Source organism: Monodelphis domestica, chromosome 3, assembly GCF_027887165.1.
Source record: "Monodelphis domestica isolate mMonDom1 chromosome 3, mMonDom1.pri, whole genome shotgun sequence".
Classification (NCBI taxonomy): Eukaryota; Metazoa; Chordata; class Mammalia; order Didelphimorphia; family Didelphidae; genus Monodelphis; species Monodelphis domestica.
In genome coordinates, this window is record NC_077229.1 from 258216833 (window position 1) to 258238297 (window position 21465).

At 34.2% G+C, this 21465-nt stretch overlaps 1 protein-coding gene across 2 annotated transcripts in view; it reads right to left on the bottom strand.

The window, feature by feature from the left end:
- The window catches only part of NAPG (NSF attachment protein gamma), a 47051-nt gene that overhangs the window by 14814 nt on the left and 10772 nt on the right, over positions 1–21465 (bottom strand). For both annotated transcript variants that reach the window (XM_001365029.4, XM_056823645.1), the window contains 6 exons: positions 18563–18647; positions 17615–17632; positions 17000–17030; positions 10689–10798; positions 10493–10559; positions 6335–6405 (listed from right to left, as the gene is read on the bottom strand). In XM_001365029.4, the coding sequence (XP_001365066.2) occupies positions 6335–6405; positions 10493–10559; positions 10689–10798; positions 17000–17030; positions 17615–17632; positions 18563–18647 (382 nt within the window). The remainder of the gene's footprint in view (positions 1–6334; positions 6406–10492; positions 10560–10688; positions 10799–16999; positions 17031–17614; positions 17633–18562; positions 18648–21465) is intronic.

The window sequence follows — 21465 nt, forward strand, 5'->3', positions numbered from 1 at the left end:
TTGGGATCTGGGGACTGCCAGGAAAAAACGTCTCAGCGCGCTTTCACTGGAGAATCCAGCGGAACTGTACTTGGGGGGGGCTGCGCTGAACAACGCGGACCAGCGCTGATTATCTGGGCGGAGCTGAATACCTGGGCTCAGAGGCTGGGAAGAACTAGTCTGAAGCAACCTAAATTCACAGAAAAACCGCTCATATAACCCAGACCCCAGACCAAAAAGGAAAGGGGAATAAAACCACCAAAGGGATGGCTCACATGGCCCAAAATCAAGCCTCCAGGAAGAAAGGGAAAAAAGTGACTATTGAAAACTTTTATGGTGGAAGTACCCAAGGAAAAGAGGAGAATGAGGAGGAAATCCAAAAAAATTCAGAACACGCCTCCCAAAATGGAAACTATCAACAAGCTCTGGAAGATCTCAAACTGGAACTTATCCAAAAGATGGAAACCTTCTGGAAAGAAAAATGGGAGAAAGAGATCAGCTGTCTGACAGATAAGAATGCTCAATTGGAAAAAGAACTCGAAGCATCCAATAGAAGGGCAGACAAGGCTGAAAAGCAAATCCAGTCCCTAATGACCAGAATTAAGCACCTCGAAGAAAGTGAGATGATAAAACAGCAAGAATCAATAAAGCAAACCGAAATAATTAATGAATTGGAAGAAAACATAAAATATCTCACTGAGAAGGTCACAGACCTGGAGAACAGAGGAAGACGAGAAAATCTCCGTATTATCGGTCTCCCAGAAAAACCAGAGGTAAACAACAAATTGGATATATTCTACAGGAGATTATAAAAGAAAATTGCCCCCACGTTCTGGAGCAAGGGGGCAAAATAGAAATAGAAAGGATTCATAGAACACCTTCTATACTAAATCCCCAAAAGACAACGCCTAGGAATGTAATTGCCAAATTCAAGAGCTTCCAAGTAAAGGAGAAAATCCTGCAAGAAGCCAAGAAGAAGAGCTTCAGATATAAGGGGGCTCCCATAAGGATCACACACGACTTAGCGGCTAATACACTAAGAGACCGCAAAGCATGGAACACGATATTTAGAAAGGCAAGAGAGCTGGGTCTCCAACCAAGAATCAACTACCCAGCAAAACTGACTATATACTTCCAGGGGAAAGTATGGGCATTCAACAAAATAGAAGATTTCCAAGCATTTGCTAAGAAAAGACCAGAGCTCTGTGGAAAGTTCGATATCCAAGCACAGAAAGCAAGAGAAACATGAAAAGGTAAATATGAAAGAAAGGGAAAAGGAGATAAATCTTATCTTTTTCTTTAAGTCAAACTCTCTTCTATAAGGACTACATTTACATCAAATTATATATATTAATATGTGGGGAAAATGTTTTGTGTAACTCTCATAAATTGTATCATCATAAGAGTAGTTAGAAGAAACATGCATAGGGAAAGATTGGGGCATTAAGAAGATTTGGGGAAAGTTGGGGCAAAGAAAGGAAAAGGGAGGGGGGAACCGCGATAATACTAAGATTAACTTCAAGAAATAGGGGGGGAATCAAAAGAATAATCTTTCCCATATAAAGATACACATGGGAAGGGGAGGGGAAGAACTCTCATATGAGAAGGAGAGGAAGAGAGCGTGAAGTGGAATTACTTAAACCTTACTCTCAGTGAAATCAAATCTGAGAGGGAAGAACATCTAGATCCAGTGGGATCCTGAATTCTATCTTATCCAACAGGGCAAGAAAGAAAGGAAAATCAAGGAGGGGGAGGGGGGAGGGAGTACAAAAAGGGAGGGAAGGAGAGGGGGGAGGGGAAGGGAGCATAAAAAGGGAGGGGCTAGAAAGGGAAGCATCTCAAGGGAGGGGACTAGGGGGACTGACACTTTCTCACTGGTTCAAAAGAAGAAAGCTAAAGAAGAAAGGTCAGAACTAGGGGAAGATATCAAAATGCCAGCGAATCCACAAATAACAATCATAACTTTGAACATGAATGGGATGAACTCACCCATAAAACGCAGACAAATAGCAGATTGGATTAGAACCCAAAACCCTACCATATGTTGTCTTCAAGAAACATATATGAGAAGGGTTGACACTCACAAGGTTAGAATTAAAGGTTGGAGTAAGACCTTTTGGGCCTCAACCGATAGAAAGAAGGCAGGAGTTGCAATCATGATATCTGACAAAGCCAAAGTACAAATAGACCTGATCAAAAGGGATAGGGAAGGTAAATATATTCTGCTAAAAGGAAGTATAGACAATGAGGAAATATCACTAATCAACATGTATGCACCAAATGGTATAGCATCCAAATTTTTAATAGAGAAACTAGGAGAATTGAAGGAGGAAATAGACAGTAAAACCATATTAGTGGGAGACTTGAACCAACCACTATCAAATTTAGATAAATCAAATCAAAAAATAAATAAGAAAGAGGTAAAAGAGGTGAATGAAATCTTAGAAAAATTAGAACTAATAGACATATGGAGAAAAATAAATAGGGACAAAAAAGAATACACCTTCTTTTCAGCACCACATGGCACATTCACAAAAATAGATCATACACTAGGTCATAGAAACATGGCACTCAAATGCAGAAAAGCAGAAATATTAACTGCAGCCTTTTCAGACCACAAGGCAATTAAAATATTGATCGGCAAGGGTACATGGAGACCCAAATCAAAAATTAATTGGAAATTAAATAACATGATACTCCAAAATCGGATAGTTAGAGAAGAAATCATAGAAACAATTAACAATTTCGTTGAAGAAAATGACAACGGCGAAACATCCTTTCAAACCTTATGGGATGCAGCCAAGGCAGTACTTAGAGGAAAATTCATATCCCTGAGTGCATATATTAACAAATTAGGGAGGACAGAGACCAAGGAATTGGAAATGCAAATCAAAAAACTTGAGAATGAACAAATTAAAAACCCCCAGAAGAAAACCATACTAGAGATCCTAAAAATTAAGGGAGAAATTAATAAAATAGAAAGTGACAGAACTATTGAGCTAATAAACAAGACTAGAAGCTGGTACTTTGAAAAAACAGACAAAATAGACAAAGTACTGGTTAATTTAATTAAAAAAAGGAAAGAAGAAAGGCAAATTAATAGCATCAAGGATGAAAAGGGGGATCTCACCTCCAATGAAGAGGAAATTAAGGCAATCATTAAAAACTACTTTGCCCAACTTTATGGCAATAAATATACCAACCTAGGTGATATGGATGAATATTTACAAAAATATAAATTGCCTAGACTAACAGAAGAAGAAATAGTTTTCTTAAATAATCCCATATCAGAAAAAGAAATCCAACAGGCCATCACAGAACTTCCTAAGAAAAAATCCCCAGGGCCTGATGGATTCACCAGCGAATTCTATCAAACATTCAGAGAACAGTTAATCCCAATACTATACAAACTATTTGACATAATAAGCAAAGAGGGAGTCCTACCAAACTCCTTTTATGACACAAGCATGGTACTGATTCCAAAACCAGGCAGGCCAAAAACAGAGAAAGAAAATTATAGACCAATCTCCCTAATGAATATAGATGCAAAAATCTTAAATAGGATACTAGCAAAAAGACTCCAGCAAGTGATTAGAAGGGTCATCCACCATGATCAAGTAGGATTTATACCAGGGATGCAGGGCTGGTTCAACATTAGGAAAACTATCCACATAATTGACCACATCATCAAGCAAACCAACAAGAACCACATGATTATCTCAATAGATGCAGAAAAAGCCTTTGATAAAATACAACACCCATTCCTATTAAAAACACTAGAAAGCATAGGAATAAAAGGGTCATTCCTAAAAATAATAAACAGTATATATCTAAAACCATCAGCTAATATCATCTGCAATGGGGATAAACTAAATCCATTCCCATTAAGATCAGGAGTGAAACAAGGATGCCCATTATCACCTCTATTATTTGACATTGTATTAGAAACACTAGCAGTAGCAATTAGAGAAGAAAAAGAAATTGAAGGCATCAAAATAGGCAAGGAGGAGACCAAATTATCACTCTTTGCAGATGACATGATGGTCTACTTAAAGAATCCTAGAGACTCAACCAAAAAGCTAATTGAAATAATCAACAACTTTAGCAAAGTTGCAGGATACAAAATAAACCCACATAAGTCATCAGCATTTCTATATAATTCCAACACAGCTCAGCAGCAAGAACTAGAAAGAGAAATCCCATTCAAAATTACCCAAGACAAAATAAAATACTTAGGAATCTATCTCCCGAGACAAACACAGGATCTATATGAACACAACTACAAAACACTTTCCACACAACTAAAACTAGACTTGAACAATTGGAAGAACATTAACTGCTCATGGGTAGGACGAGCCAATATAATAAAAATGACCATCCTACCCAAACTCATCTATCTATTTAGTGCCATACCCATGGAACTTCCAAAAATTTTTTTTACTGATTTAGAAAAAAACATAACAAAGTTCATTTGGAAGAACAAAAGATCAAGGATATCCAGGGAAATAATGAAAAAAAATACAAAGGAAGGGGGTCTTGCAGTCCCAGATCTCAGACTATATTACAAAGCAGCGGTCATCAAAACAATTTGGTACTGGCTAAGAAACAGAAAGGAGGATCAGTGGAATAGACTGGGGGCAAGCAACCTCAGCAAGACAGTATATGACAAACCCAAAGATCCCAGCTTTTGGGACAAAAATCCACTATTTCATAAAAACTGCTGGGAAAATTGGAGGACAGTGTGGGAAAGATTAGGCTTAGATCAACACCTCACACCCTACACCAAGATAAATTCAAAATGGGTGAATGACTTGAACATAAAGAAGGAAACCATAAGTAAATTGGGTAAACACAGAATAGTATAATAGTATACATGTCAGACCTTTGGGAAGGGAAATACTTCAAAACCAAGCAAGAATTAGAAAGAGTTACAAAATGCAAAATAAATAATCTGGATTACATCAAATTAAAAAGTTTTTGTACAAACAAAACCAATGTAACCAAAATCAGAAGGGTAGCAACAAATTGGGAAACAATCTTCATAAAAACCTCTGACAAAGGTTTAATTACTCAAATTTATAAAGAACTAAATCAATTGTACAAAAAATCAAGCCATTCTCCAATTGACAAATGGGCAAGGGACATGAACAGGCAATTCTCAGCCAAAGAAATCAAAACTATTAATAAGCACATGAAAAAGTGCTCTACATCTCTTATAATCAGAGAGATGCAAATCAAAACAACTCTGAGGTATCATCTCACACCTAGCAGATTGGCTAACATGACAGCTATGCAAAGTAATGAATGCTGGAGGGGATGTGGCAAAGTGGGGACATTAATTCATTGCTGGTGGAGTTGTGAATTGATCCAACCATTCTGGAGGGCAATTTGGAACTATGTCCAAAGGGCGATAAAAGACTGTCTGCCCTTTGATCCAGCCATAGCACTGCTAGGCTTGTACCCCAAAGAGATAATGGACAAAAAGACTTGTACAAAAATATTCATAGCTGCGCTCTTTGTGGTGGCCAAAAATTGGAAAATGAGGGGATGCCCTTCAATTGGGGAATGGCTGAACAAATTGTGGTATATGTTGGTGATGGAATACTATTGTGCTCAAAGGAATAATAAAGTGGAGGAATTCCATGGAGACTGGAACAACCTCCAGGAAGTGATGCAGAGCGAGAGGAGCAGAACCAGGAAAACATTATACACAGAGACTGATACATTGTGGTACAATCGAAGGTGATGGACTTCTCCATTAGTATCAATGCAATTTCCCTGAACAATCTGCAGGGATCTAAAAAAAAAATACTACCCACAAGCAGAGGATAAACTGTGGGAGTAAAAACACCGCTGAAAAGCAACTGCTTGACTACAGGGTTGGAGGAGATAAGACTGAGGAGAGACTCTAAATGAACACTATAATGCAGGCTCCAACAACAGGGAAATGGGTTCGAGTCAAGAACACATGTGATAACCAGTGGAATCATGCGTCGGCTATGGGAGAGGGAAAGGTGGGGGGGGGGGGGTTGGGGGGGAGGGGAGGGGAGGAAAAGAAAACGATCTTTGTTTCCAGTGAATAATGTATGAAAACGACCAAATAAAATAATATTAAAATTAAAAAAAAAATACTATAACATAAACGATGGTGACATACAGCAAAACAGTAGTAGCTGACATTTTTTTTAAGGCTAACAGTGTATGAATGATAGCATTCAATATGGTGGTTTTGCCTATGGAAATTAATTTGGAATCTGAACCTAGAAAATAGTGTATTATGCCTCACATTATTTAAGAGCAGCAAACATGGCTGTGGAAGAAAGAAAAATGAATGATATGGCATTAGAAAACGTACCTACGTCCTCGTACTAAAAGTCGAGAGGCTTTTCCTAGTAATTCAACTGCTTGTCGTAGGCGTTCTTCATTCTTAGGGAACACAAGAAAAGGACATGTTGCCAATTTTGATCTGTAAGTTAATTCAACAAGCATTTATTAAGCACCTACTATACGCAAGGAATTATGGCACACACTGGGAATAGGAAGAAAAAAATAAAAAATAAAGGTTCTATTTAACTTTTCTCTCATATCATTTAAAAAAAAATTAAGCCAATGTATCAAAGAAAGTATGTCTTCTAAACATCTTTACCCCATCTTCCAAACTAATTCCACTGATCTTCCACAACAGAGAGGAAAGGAATTTGAATTTGAATGTGGAAGAACTTTCAGAAGGTTATCCAATTTCTTGGCCTATGTTAAGGAGATACTTTTCCTTTAGTAAAAAAGAGTATTTCTCTTCTTTCTACGTTTCCCCCTTTAGTCAGAAAAGGAGAATTATGTACAATTAATTCTTGCATAAGCAACCAAATAACAAAAATAGTTCATATTAGCATAATTTTTTGGTATAATGCCAGTGGTATGAAGATGGAGATTGTGTCTTTTTCTTCTTGATGACCATCCCTCTCCTCAAAACCTAGCACAGTACTTTGTACAATAGGACATACTCAATAAGTACTTGAACTGAAACCAAAGTTTTAGTGTGAAGTTTTCCATTCCAGAACTGGCAATTATAGTATAGCATAAACAGGATCAATACCAGTTAAGTAAATTACTAAGTTAACAAAAACAAAAAGATTTTCACCTAATTCACTTGAATTCCTGATTTTTTTCTTCTTTTCCCCCCTTATTTTTATTATTGCTTTTCTTTTATTTTGATTAGAATATTTGAATTTTTTCTCATTTCTTGTACTAAAGGTACATACAATTAATATTATTTTTTTCTGCAGTAATATAAGTTAAAAAATATATATATGTATATATACATATATATATATATTTGCTATAATATTAATGCATACCCAAAAAGCTTTAAACTGTGGGAACCTGCCATTTATTGATAAAATGTTATGGGACTATGATTAATGTTTGTGTCTGATTCTAGGAAATGGGATAAAAACAAGTACCACAGATTGATGCACTTCTAAGCCAATACAAAAGAACTCGAAAAACTAGTGTGAGACTCGAGGTTGCGACACTTGACATATGTTAAGTCATAGGACTTCCTGGTATCTACACTCTTTGTGAAGTACTCAGACAAGTACTAAAGTTTGACTATCATCCTGGCTCCCTACATCCCTGAGAATGACCAAAAAAAATCAGACCAGGGAATGACATTTCCCTATCAAAACAAAATTCTAGTTCTTTTCTTCTTATAGTATGGCAACTTCTGCTGCAAATGGGTAAGTGAAATATTACTGCATTCTATCCTACAGACTTGTGGGATAGAAATTACTTTAAATTGGACCTGTATAAGGGCCTATTATGAATTTATTTTTGCTTACTCAACATTTTATAATATACATAGATTTTGGTATTTTTATTCTGATTTTGAATTTTTTTCTTTCTCCCAAAAGTTTAAACTTTCTTCCATTCTTTTTCTTTATATTTTTGGGTTCTTTTGTTTTTCTCTTCTTTTGATAATTGACTCATACACCCCCATAACTCAACATTGCATCCTGAGTTGAACTGGATGTTTTTTAACACCCACTTCAGTGGGGGGGATTGTATTTTAATAAAAACCCAAGATTTTGAATTTTTTTTTTTTCGAGAAAGATCTTCAAGGAAAAGAAGCTTGCTAACTCCTAAATCCAGAGAATGAACTGTTGAGGAAAGATGCCAGAAACCCTATAGGACATCAAGATGATCAAGAATGAACTTTGGGTGTGGTTAATTGAACTGAAGTTTGATTGAACATTTATTGTAAATGTACACTTTTATGCCAAAGGGAATTGCCCCTAATTTGGCTTTTTGTCAACGTGCCTAGCAAAACATTGGTTTTGCTTTCTCTCTTTCCTATTTCTCCCTAACTATTGTAATTTCCTCTTAGAAATTGAATATTGTATACATCTGTAGTTAGAAGTGTTTAGGACTATAAGATGATTATGTTAAATGATCAATGGGGAGACGTCTCCCAATGATCATCAGGGGGTATTGTGAACTTTAAATTACTCCACCCTACTTGGATCTTACTTTATGGTGAAGATAAAATTGTAATCTCCTGATTGAACAATGAAGGTACTTAGTTCTTACTTTCTACTGAAGTTAGAACTTTAAGTTAAGTCTATTTTAAGATCTTAATACAAAAAGGTGTTAAATAACTATAAAGGGTAAATTAATCACAAAAAGGTAAAGTAACTAACAAAAGGTGAACTTAACAAAGAAGTGTTAGGTAACTCAAAAGATATAATCTAATCAAAGAAGATGAGAACTAAAGAATGAGCAGTCCTGGTATGAATCTTGAAATTTCTCAGACTTGTGAATGTTAAAAAATTCCCCATTGGGGAATTTTTCATTGGGACAATTCCCTATTAGGGCTATTCCCCATTTTAAACAGTGAAGCTACTTATATCTAAAAAGTGAGAACTCTACTTAGATCAGAAATGGGAAGACCTCTACTCCACCCATACTTAAGACTGCTTTAGGGGAGAAAACTGCTTGCTGAACAATGAAAAATACTTAAACCCATACTTAAGCCATGCCTATTTTAGGACTAATACAAAGGGGTGCTAAGTAACTATAAAGGTCAGGCAACTTGTGAATTTACAAGGAACAAAGAACTGGGAAACTTACTCAGAGCTTTCCTGGTGTGAATTACTCAAAAATCCACACCTTCTTAGGTGTGGACTAAGAATGGTCTGTCCTTTGAAAAACATCTACTGTGATTGGTAGATGTAAGAATTTAGGGGAGGTGACAAAAGAAAAATTCCCTTTATAAGGAAAGGAAAAGCTGAAAAACAGGATCTCTGGAACTCTCAAAAGGACAGTCTCTAGAGAGACAGGCTCGAAGGAGGTTGTTGAGAGGACAATCTCTAAGGAGGTCTCTCAAGGAAGGCTGACTCTGGCTGGAACTCCCTCTGGGGAGACTCTGTCCCTCTGAATCCTCGCTTGAACAGATTTTGTGGTGAGTGATTAAGGACTGACTGATCCTTTTTCTTAGGGCTTAGGCCTGGGTTGGCCAGGACTGGCCAAGGCTGGCTTATCCCTTTCTCATTATTCCCTCTTTCTCTCTCTCTCTCTCTCTTTCTTTGATTCCTCATTGTATTATTAATTAAATTCTCTATAAAACCCAGTTGACTTGGGTATATTCATAATTGGGAATATTTCCCTGGCGACCACCTTAAATATTGATTTAAAACAAGACACTGTAGTGAAAACATATTTCCTGCGGGTCAAAATTTACTCACCCACTCTTTTATCTACTACAATTTAAGTCTTCCACTCTTTTACTCACTGCAGTTTACAACCTCAACCATTTTAACTCTTACAGTTTATGGCATCCACTCTTTTAAATGCCACACTGGAGAAAAAGCCTCTGATATGATTGGTAGACATGAAAATTTAGAGGAGGGAACACAAGAGTAAAAGGTCTATATATTTGGCTCACTTGCTTTCTCCGGGACCTTTGGCGGTGGAGAGGTAGCTGGTAGTAGCATGCTGGGCCTTTCGGCATCTTGGCATGGCTATAGCTATTGTACAGTTTGATACTGAGTTTCTGGCTGAGTTTTTCCTCCTTTACTTTCCAAACTTTATCCTCTTAGAAGCCTCTAATCTCCTTCAGAGACCTAGTGGCAGAGATCTTGAACTCCCCCGGCACAGAACAGGTGGGAGAAATCCTATAATTCTATACACTCTTCCCTCTTTCTCCTTAAAATCCTTCCCTCTATATTAATTAAAATTACCATAAATTTCCAGACTGACTTGGGTATTTTACTTGGGATTTTCTCCTGGTGACCAATTAATTTAGATTTTAAATCACAACCCTAAAATTATCCTTACAGTTGGGAATAAGTGGAAATTGTTAGTGAATGATGTACCCAAGGCACAAACAAAAAACTCTGCAAACTATAATGGGTAGCCTTTAGTACCCAAATTCACATTATATCATACCCATTTAGTGGTTTTGCCCCACATATGTCTTCTCCAATACATTCAAACATTTAAGAAAGTGAAAACTTACTTCAAATACATTAGCTGTCTGTTGATATAACTGTACAGCCTTTTCAGGGTTCACATTTTCTATTAGCCTAAAATTGACAAGACAAGTGTTAATCTTTCAACTAGGAATAATAGCACATTCTTCCAAGAATCTGACTTAATCAAGAAAAAATGATGCTTTCACCTCATTTATTACCAGCAACATTTTGCAGACTTACTTTCCTGCCCGTTCCAAAGCCATGGCTGCTGTGTCAGGAGTCCCATTCTCCAGATACATCATACTGGCTTTCTCAATGAGTTGAACAGCTTCTGGTAATTTCTGCATCTCCTTTAGTTAAGAGATACACTATGGGTCAGAGATTGTAACAACAGAAGAAAATGTAGGAATGAACTTACAATTTATTGACTTAATACCAAAAACACAGGAAAACCAAGTTTAACAAATTTCTTCCACGTGATTTTCATAATAGTGTGTAGGTATCTGTATATGCATACATATACACATATTGACTAGATGAATTCTCATATATACATTCACTGACCTATGCTGCATCTAATCAAATCAAAATATATTAATTCCTCCACATGCACATGGCTAATATAGATATACATTTTATAGAATTTCACATGTATAATCTATATCAAATCATCTGCCTTCTCAAGGAAGGGTATGGGGAAGGAGGGGAGGAGAGAATTTAGAACTCAAAATTCAAAAATAATTTCGTTTAAAAAAATCTACACATGTAACTAAGAAAAAAATAAGTTCTATACATATGTAATTCACTATTTTATAAGACTTGTCACATTCATCCTTTTTTTCTCTATTTCCACCACCAACTACTTAAATATAGTCCTCCTTATTGACCCTAGTAGAAAGAGCTTCCCATCTCAAGACCATTCCCTCAAACATATGGATGCCAAATTAAAATTCCTCATACACAGATCTGATCCTGACATTTCTCTACTCAAAACCTCAATAACTCCCTTTTGCTCACTGATTAAAACATGAAAACATAAGGTCCAAACTTCTTAGTCTAGCATTTGGAGCTCTTTGAAAAATGGTTACACTCCACTTTTTTTCAATCCTACTTCATACTACTACTTGCTACATATTCTATTCTCTAGCAAAAATGAGTTATTTTCTGTTCCTCATGCATATCCTACACTTTCCTATCAACATGTCTTTACTCATTATGTTGCCTATTTTGGAATGGCTTCCTTTGTCCTGTGTGTGAAAATCTACCAATATCTAGTTTAAATGTTACTTTTCCCATGAAATCTTTCTAGATGAAATCATCTTACCTTTCAACGTCCTAATACAGCACTTTGTGATATTTCTCTTATGTTCTCATGTGCTCTTCTGCATTACAATTATCTATGTATACCTCATTTGACTATAAGCTCTGTAATGCATAAGACTAGATCTCTTCTGTCTTTTTATTATTTCCAATACAATTACCTACACATACAGATACTTAATAAACAACTACTAAATTAAAGCTTTAATTTTAAATCTAACATTAGGATTGTTCAACTAGCCATATTAAATCTGAAAGATCAAACCATTGTTTTCCTAATATTTTGTCCATGAATATGCCCAAGCTGAGAGAATAACCTTATGAGATTATTAAGTGTTATATTATTATTAAAGCTCTCACATCTAAAAGTCTTGAAGTCTTGAGAATTAAAAATGTTTAATTGAAATTTAAAGGAATAATACCTCACATTCAATTCATTAAGTACTTAGTGCTAGTAATGGGTCAGGCATTGTGCTTGGTGTTGGAGATAACCAAACAAAAACTTAACAGCCCCACTACTTACATTTTACAGGAAGAAATCAATATGGATACAACTATAAGTAACACAACATAAAAATTAAGTAAATTTAAAGTTTCTGTCAGGAAGAAGCACAACTGGGAAATGAGGGCGAAGATCAGAAAAGGCCTGAGGTAGAAGTGAACACATTTCAGGAATGAGGGAGAGCCTGTGCAAAGGGAGAGGCAAAGATGAAATATTATGTATGAGAAATGGAAAGTAGACTGGAATGCCCAGAACAGAAGAGTGCAAGAAGAATGTGAAATCAATCACCAAAGAAAGGTTGGAGTCAGATTCTAAATGGCTTAAAGTACCAAACACAGACATCTATAATTATATTAGTGGTAATCCAGGCTTCCTAAGTAGAGGACTGACATATTCAGACCTGCACTTTAGGAATATTAATTTGGCCACTGTGTGGCAAATATATTTGAAAGGGAAGAGAATAGAAGCAGCTGTTACATTAAGGCTTAAATAAGGTGATGACTATGGATGGAAAGAAAGGATCATAATAGGATAGATGTTGGAGAGGTAGAAATTAAAATATTTCACAACTGATTAAATATAATGAGTAAAGGAAAGTGAAAAGTTACAGTTGACTCATAGAGAGCCTGGGTGATCTGAAAAATAGTGGTGGCCTTGAAAAAGTTCTATTTTAAACTTAGAGTTTGAATTGCCTTTAAGAAATCTAGTCAGAGATGTTGGGTAGATAGCTAAAGAGGAAGAAAAACAAAAAGTAGATATGTATAGATTTGGAAGTCATCTCCATGATGATGATGATGATAACTGAACTCATAGGAGATAATGTGATTGCATGGACAGGACATGAATGATGATCCTGGAATTATGTTTTCAAAGAAAAGTCATATCTACTTAGTCACTGAGCAGATTGTAAAAGCAATAATCATGATCCCAGTCCTAAAACAGGTTCATATCTTTACTTTAAAATAAGATTTTTCATTTCCCATGAGACTAACAAATTAAATAGACAGGTCTGTCTGAAAGCTGCAAGGAAAAAAATTCTCTCTCTGACATTCAGTGAAAATATATTTTAAAAATTAATAAAATGTCTACCATGAATCTCAGTAAACCATGCCTGTCATTTCTTCATGGAAGCCAAAAGACAGAGTTATATTAAAAACTTAATGTTGAAAAAAATGGTTTTAAAACTTGTTGTACCGACTTTAATACTGAAAGTTAGAAGCTCAAAGGCACCTGCATTGAATTCCTTCTTCCTTCATTCAATAACTTTTCTTGACCATCTGTTATCTATAAAACCCTATCCTAGGAGTTCATGGGACATACAAATAAATATAACATACAACCCTTGTTCTCATGGGACTTAGAATTTGGTGAGAGATTTAACCCAAGAAAAAAGCACATTACCTACAAACAATACAATATACAGTAGGCACCATATAGGTTGCACAAACAAGTCTATGTCTTGGAAACAGATGAAGATTAAGCATGATTTAGAAATGTTTTGCCTTCACTCTCTGAATATCAGAAGCACTTCCATAATCCCGATATTCAGTTTCAAATTGACATGCAGCCAACTTCACAACTATGCCACTCAGGACTTTCCAATAAGCTGGCAGAAAGGTTTCAATTATGAAGCATAAAGTAAAAATGCTAATATTTCAATATGGCCACTTTTTAAATCACATGATCCCTCTGAGGCAAATAATATATAGTTATTAAGATTTAGAAAATGTTAAAATCAGAAGTGGATACAAGAACTACAGGGCCCATTGCATACCTCTGTCATAGGCTCTGTCTAGCCACAATGCAATGCCATAAAGGTTTGCTGATAAATGGGTGGATAGTTTAGCCACCAGGTTTTATTCAAGACCATGAAGCTCAAGACTCATAATGTTGCCTAGAATTGTACATGTTTATTGAATTAAAATACATACCAAAATGTTTTTTCTAAATCTGCCAATTCACTCAGATTTCTTTTTTTATTCATTCTAAACTCTGCCTTCAAACATTCAAATTAAACAATTTAGCAAACATGTCTAAAAAGAAAGCTTTGATGAAGATTCAAACACATTAACTATTTCAAAATAGATCCAGCTGGGAAAACAAACTAAACTAACATATTATGGAGATGAAGGTGACCTAGCAACAAGACACTGAATTGTAATGTCAGAAATCATGGCCCAATTTGGACCTGTTTAGGTATACAGCAATATGAGAAAGAAATCTATATGTTTTCTTATATTTACTTCTAAGGAAATCCAGGGAAAAGGGGAAAGAAAACTCAGGTTTCAAGACTAGTTCTTGAGGGGCTAATGTTCCTACTAGATCAGTCTGCCTCACCAAAATTCAATTCCAAATCAATTTTCAGCCAGGAAATGATTTTTATTATAGCTTAAGCCCCCCAAAACAAAGTTTTACAATAAGTGCTTTGAGTTACAAGTACATAAGTAAGCCTGTTATAAAAATATTTTTATCAACATATATTAAAATGAAAAGTTCAATTTCTTTCTTTAATTACATTTATACATTTAAAATTCAAATGTATTGGATTTAGTTTTATCTTTAAATTTTCAAAATGTTTTCCTGGATTTGTGATACCACCAATGCTGGTTATCACAAGATATAAATCAATGACTTCTTTCCTCCTAAATTGAGAGAATATTAATATCCTCCATGATTTTCAAAACTAGTGTGAGTAAAAGTAGTATTAATTACCTAAATAAGAACAATGTGATTCAAGGAAAAGTTAAAGTAGTTCTTTTTTTGAGTCAAAAGTTCTGCCTATTCATTAAAATGTAAAAAATACAAAAAATAAAACCTCTCTATTCCCTCAACACAATATTAAATCAGATGAGCTATTCATATAATCAAGCATATTCACTTTAGTCCTTTAAAACTGAGAAAACAGAAAAATTACAATGGGCTCTACTAATATCACTTAATATACTGATAACCATTCTCAGAATTAAGCAATATTATCTTATCAAATTTAATTTTTAAAACATAATTTCTTAAGACATGAATTATTAATGCTCTAAAGTAAAATAGATAATTTTGAGTACAAAAAATTAAAAAGCTTTTACACAAATAACACTAATGCATCCAAAATTAGAAGGAAAAAAGGAAACTGAAATAAATATTTTATAGCAAGTTTCTTCAATAAAGGTCTAATTTCTCAAATATGTAGGGAACTAAGTAAAATGCATAAAAGTTAGAGCCACTCCCCAATTGCTCAATAAATGACCAAAGGATATGAACAAGCAATTGTTAAAAGAAGAAATCCAAGCTATCAGGAAATGCAGTAAATCACAACTAATTAGAGAAATGCAAATTAAAACAACTCTTGAAATATCACTTTATACCTATCAGATTAGCAAACATGCGAGAAAAGGAAAATGACAAATGCTTGGGAGGAAGTAGAAAAACTGGTACATTAATGCACTGTTGGTAGTATTGTGGACCAGTCCAAATTTTTAGAGAACAATTTAGAACTACTTTCCAAAAACTTTAAAACTCTGCATACCCTTTGACTCAGCAAGACCCCTATTACTATATCACAAAGAAATCAAAGAAAAGAGAAATGGACCTATATGTACAAAAATATATACAGCAGCTCTTTTTTGTGGTGGCAATGAATTGGAATTTGAAAGGATGATCATCAATTGGAAATGGCTTCACAAGTTGTGGTATATGATTGTGATGGGATAGTATTGCACCATAAGAAATTACAAACAGGATACTTTCAGAAAAATCTGGAAAAACATATATAAGCTGATGCAAAGTGAAGTGAGTAGAATTAGGAAAATGATGTATATAGTAATAAAATGTTATAAGATGATTAACTGTGAGAGATTAAACCGTTATCAGCACATGAACAACACAGAAATATATATTGCATAAAAGCACTAATATAACCTCTATCAGACTATTTGCTATATCAGAAAAGGGGGAAGAGAGGGAAGTAGGGGAGAAAATTTTAATCCTAAAATGTAAGAAAACAATCACCAAAAACTGTTTCTACATGTAACTGAAAAAATAAATAAATGATTAAAAAGAAAGAAAATGATAAGCAGAATGGCTTCAGAAAAACCTTGGAAAACTCATATGAACTAATGCAAGCAAAGTAAGCAGGATGAGAAGAATATCATACACAAGTAAGAACAATACTATAAGAAAAAGAAACTGCTGAAAGACAGTCTATGCTGATCAAGACAATGTTCCAAAACAATTCCAAAGAACCCATGATGAAATATGCTATCCACCCACAGAGAGAGAACTGATGAACTACAAATGCAGAATGAAGCATATTTTTATATCTTCTTTTACTTTTTTTTGGGGGGGGGGTCTGTTTTCTTTTATAACATAGGTAATGTAGAAATTTTTTTGCATGACTTCATATGTATAATCTATATCAAATTGTTGCCTTCTCAAAGAAAGAGGAGGAGGAGAAGGGAGAAAAAAATCTGGAAGTCAAAGAAATTTAATAAACATTAAAAATATTTTTATATGTAATTGGGAAATGTTTAATGAAATAAATAAAAATGTATTTTTAAAAAATATTAATGCCCTACTTCTATTCACATTCTAACTGGCACTATTTAAGAAATCTTTCTTCTAGCATGCATAGCATTTCCTGGCTTGTGACTTTTCAAACTGAACATAACTATGATATTTAATATTTTGTTATAATAAACAAGACATATTACTTATGTTGTAGTTGTACCATACTGACCTTCAACATCATGCCAGCTTGTTCATAAGCTCTGCAAAAAAAAGAGAAAACAATTTTCTTCATAAGTAATCTTAATTAAATGCAGAAAAAATAAAAAACATTCTGGCTTTTGCTACTCAGAAAATGTAATTGTCTCATTCAATAATAGTAAAGCAGCTGGGTACAATCATACTTCCTTTTTCTATTATGCTTATGCTTACTTTTTTATATTGTACTTCTGGTACAATATAAAGTGGATGGATGAAAGGTACACATTAGAGCTAAAAAAGTTTTTTAAAAGATCTGAATACAAGAGCAAGCTTCCTAATCTTCTACAGTTGAATAACTTTCAAAATTACTATAAGGGGAAGAAAAAAAGAGATCATTATCTAGTTTTTCCCCTTTTCAATCCACAGAATAATACAGACTGAAATTTTTTTCTATGCCTGATAGGAAAAGACAACACTGATACTACATTGTAACAAATATAAAAATGCATTCTAATTATAAATTAATATCCTTTTAAGTAGAAACAAGAACAAACATTTTAAGTCAGTACAAAGTAAATACAAATTTGCTTCCTGAACATTAGGAAACACTCAAAAATTTTTAAGTAGCTAGATATAAAGAACTTACTTGGCTGCATGAAAAAGACTGGGGATGTAAAGGACTCAGAGTTAAGGATAAAAACAAAAGAAATGAACAAGGGTCTAGACAGTTACAAGTTAACAGGAACAAAGTGAAATGAGACATAACTAGGTTAATCACTAAAAAGATGGCATATACATGAGAAATAATTTGATAATAACAGATACTTCCTAAAAACTATAAGTTTCAGAAAGGTGCTAAAGAAATTTAGCAGTTTTTTTTTTAATTTCCAATATGTATTGACTTAACAAGCCCAACCAAAATTAAAAATAATTATAGCCAAACCATCTTTTAATAGAAATAGAATAAGAAATCATTTTCATTTAGCAAATTTTAAGTATTTCTGGTCAATTTTTTTATTCTGGTCAACTTGTTTATCAGCCTTAGCATCAAAATAGGAAAGAAAAATTAGATTAAAATATGTTTTTAAAAGTTATTTGACAGTTTTATTGGCTATTTACTTTTATTTTACTTTTATTGGCTATTTACTTGATATTTATTTTTCTGCACCATTCTAGTAGAATGTAAGCCCCTTGAGAAGACAGAACTATCTCACTTTTGTTATTCTCAGTTCATAGTATAAATACCTAGCACATAGCATAAGTACTTTAAAATACTTCAGTGATTAAATAATAAATATCTCCTTCACCCCATACCATAGGGGAGGAGGGAGATGAAAAATATTATCAAACCCATCAACAAAAATTAAATATCTGGAAGACATACTTTTCACAAATTAATTCTGTAAATAAAAATAGATTCTTATTTCTGAGAATTCTTTATAAATAAATAATTTGAAAATGCAATGCTATGCTTTCCTTCCTAGGTGACAAATTTACAACTAAGAACAATAATTAATATTAACCAAGGCATATTTTCACCTAATAATTGATTCAATTCCTTAAGAAAGCATTTTATATGATGCTGAAAAGATACGCCCTATTATTTTCATGTGCAGCAGCTTCTCTCAGACAGGCATCTTTGGCTTGATCAAACTGTTTGGCATTTTTAAAAGCAACAGCTGAAATAAAGAAAAAAGAAAAAAACTGTTTCCATTTTTATCACTTGAAAAAAACAAAATGAATCATTACATTAGGAAAAGTATTAGTGAAACAGCTTATTTCCGAAAAATTTGAAAAAGAATAAAAATAACACTTTAATGACTTTTTCATTTCCTAAAATAATAGATTCTGAACAGAAAGGGCCCTTAGAGGTATTCAGGTCCAACTCTCTCATTTTATAGATGAGGAAACTAAGAACCAGAGAAGTAAAGCCTACATACTTTCCTTTAAGCCCCAATAAAAATGCCTTCTTTTACAGGAAGTTTTCACTAACCCATCTCAATTCTAATGTCTTCCCTCTGTTAATTATTTCCCCTTTATCCTCTATGTAGCCTGCTTTGTAATTTTTTTGCATATTGTCTCTCTCAATAGATTGTAAGTTCCTTGAGAGAAGGAACTCTTTTGATTCTTTTTACATTGTCAGCACTTAGGACAAAGCCTAGCACAAAGTAGATACCTAATAAATGTTTATTGATTGATTAAACTTACTTGCCCAAGGCCACATGAGCAGCAAGTGTCAGAAGACTTAAAACTGTCTCTTAAGCAAGCCCTCTTTCTATTATACCTATTTGCCACCCACTAATATAATCACTCTAACAATAAAGCTCACAATCTATTCCTTGAAATTCACCACAAGGTGGTCCATTCAGTCTGCTAAGGACTCTCTCTCTCTTTTCTCTTACTCACTTTTACATTTAATAACTACAAATAAGAGCATATACTGACTGTTTAATTCTTGTTCCTTGTATCTGCTATATCATTTTTATGGCCATATAATTTCCTGACGATTTATGCTATTAAAAAATTATCTTGCAACTTTTCTAATCAATTACTTTTCATTGTCACTTGAGGTATCAATATCTTTGTGGAGTTCTTTTCCTCTTTTCAGTTTTAAATATACTTCAAAAATTAAAAAATATTCCTAAAAAGATAACTAAATTTCAGGAAGTTAATAACAGTGACAGTCAAAATAAAAATGAAATTGCAGTTTCTTTAGATCAAAAAACTGCAGACAAGTAATTTTTAAATTGGTGATAAAAAATGCACCAACAATTTGCATTCTTTACAAATAAAAGTCATTAAACATGTTAGCTTAACAGGAAGCCTTCCTTTTGTTCACCTTCTTCCAAAATACACTTGATGAATTTAACAATCCATTTTTTAATCAAAAGTTTTTGCAAAGCTAGAGTGCCTGTCAAAAATATAAATTACAATGAAATGCTCTAACACCTATTATTTACTACGGAAAATTATCTTTTTTTTGTACTTTGGAAGAATTGACTGGATAGTTATAGTCTTAGTATGGTAGAATCAACTCAGAATGGTAATTGAATATCAAAACAAGTATTAGCAACCACAGGCTTTGCTGAATAACCTTAACCCATTAATCCTAATGGGCACCAGAACTGAGGACTGATATGAGAATAAGAATGTTGAAGTAGAAATGTTACTACAAAAATACTTCATAAAGGAGGAAAATACTGAGCTAAAACAGGATTCAAAGAAAATTCTACCTATTGTCTTTGGTTTTTAAAGGTACTACATTAATAAGATATACAGGAAAAAAAACTTCATACTGTAATACTATTAAGCCTTTAAAGTAGTAAAAAATACTAGTATTTATAGAATTTTAATGGCAGTCTCAAGTCTAAATATAATATTAAGAGGTTGAAAATTAAAGCTGTGAAACAAGAAAAAGGCAGGGTTTAAAATGTCCCAATAGGGGCAGCTGGGTAGTTTAGTGGATTGAGAGCCAGGCCCAATGATAGGAACAGGATGGGTTCAAATGTGGCCTCAGACACTTCCTAGGTGTGACTCTGAGCAAGTCTCTTAACCTTCATTGTCATTTTTTTAAGCCCTTGCCTTCCATCTTAGAATCAATACTTTGTATTGGTTCCAAGGCAGAAGAGTGGTAAGGGCTAGGCAATGGGGGTTAAGTGACATACCCAGGGTCACATACTTACTGCTCTTCTGCCTTGGAACCAATACGCAGTATTTATTCTAAGGCAGAAGGTAAGGGTTTAATAAATTAATTAAATTAAATTATTAAAATAAAATAAAATGCCCCAATCCTTCCCCCTCCTCTACTCTCTTCACTATTCCTCCTACCACCACCACGCTGGTTTAATTATTTTCTATGCCAACCCAACAATTTGTTTTACCTGAACTTCCCCAGGTCTATTCTCATTTTCTCCAGCTTCTAACCAAGATGAAAAGAAAGTACAAGTTCTCTGTAGCTGTATACATGCTATTGAGCAATGCTGATTTTCTATGTATTTCCTCATTCATACTAGTTGAATGGATCTGGAGTTGGAAGAATCTTCCCTCAAAGAGTGGCTAAAGTATACCACAGCAGCATCTGACCAAGTGCTTCCTGTCTACTTCATCAAATGTAGATTTCAATTTTTTTAAAATCCCCTAATGTTCTGTGTTATTACTCTACTGAGATCAATCACAGATGACTAGTAGTTTGGGGAGGGGGACTGGAGGGGAGGAGGTCATGTAAGTACATTATAAAGGAGAAGACAGATTTGTCTTACCTTTTTGAAATCTAAAATTCTATTGGGATAGAGGAAAAAAGAAAAGAAGGAAATAGCATCAAATAGTCCTTTTTGTCACAATACTCTCCTTCCCTTGCCTCTCTGTCTTCTCTTCAATTAGAAGAACACAAAGATAATGCCTCATTCCCCCTCACCCCCCCCATTCTTCTTCTGCTTCTCCAACTCCAACCTGAATACCAACTCCAAGTACAAGAAGTGCTATACCTTCATCAAGTGA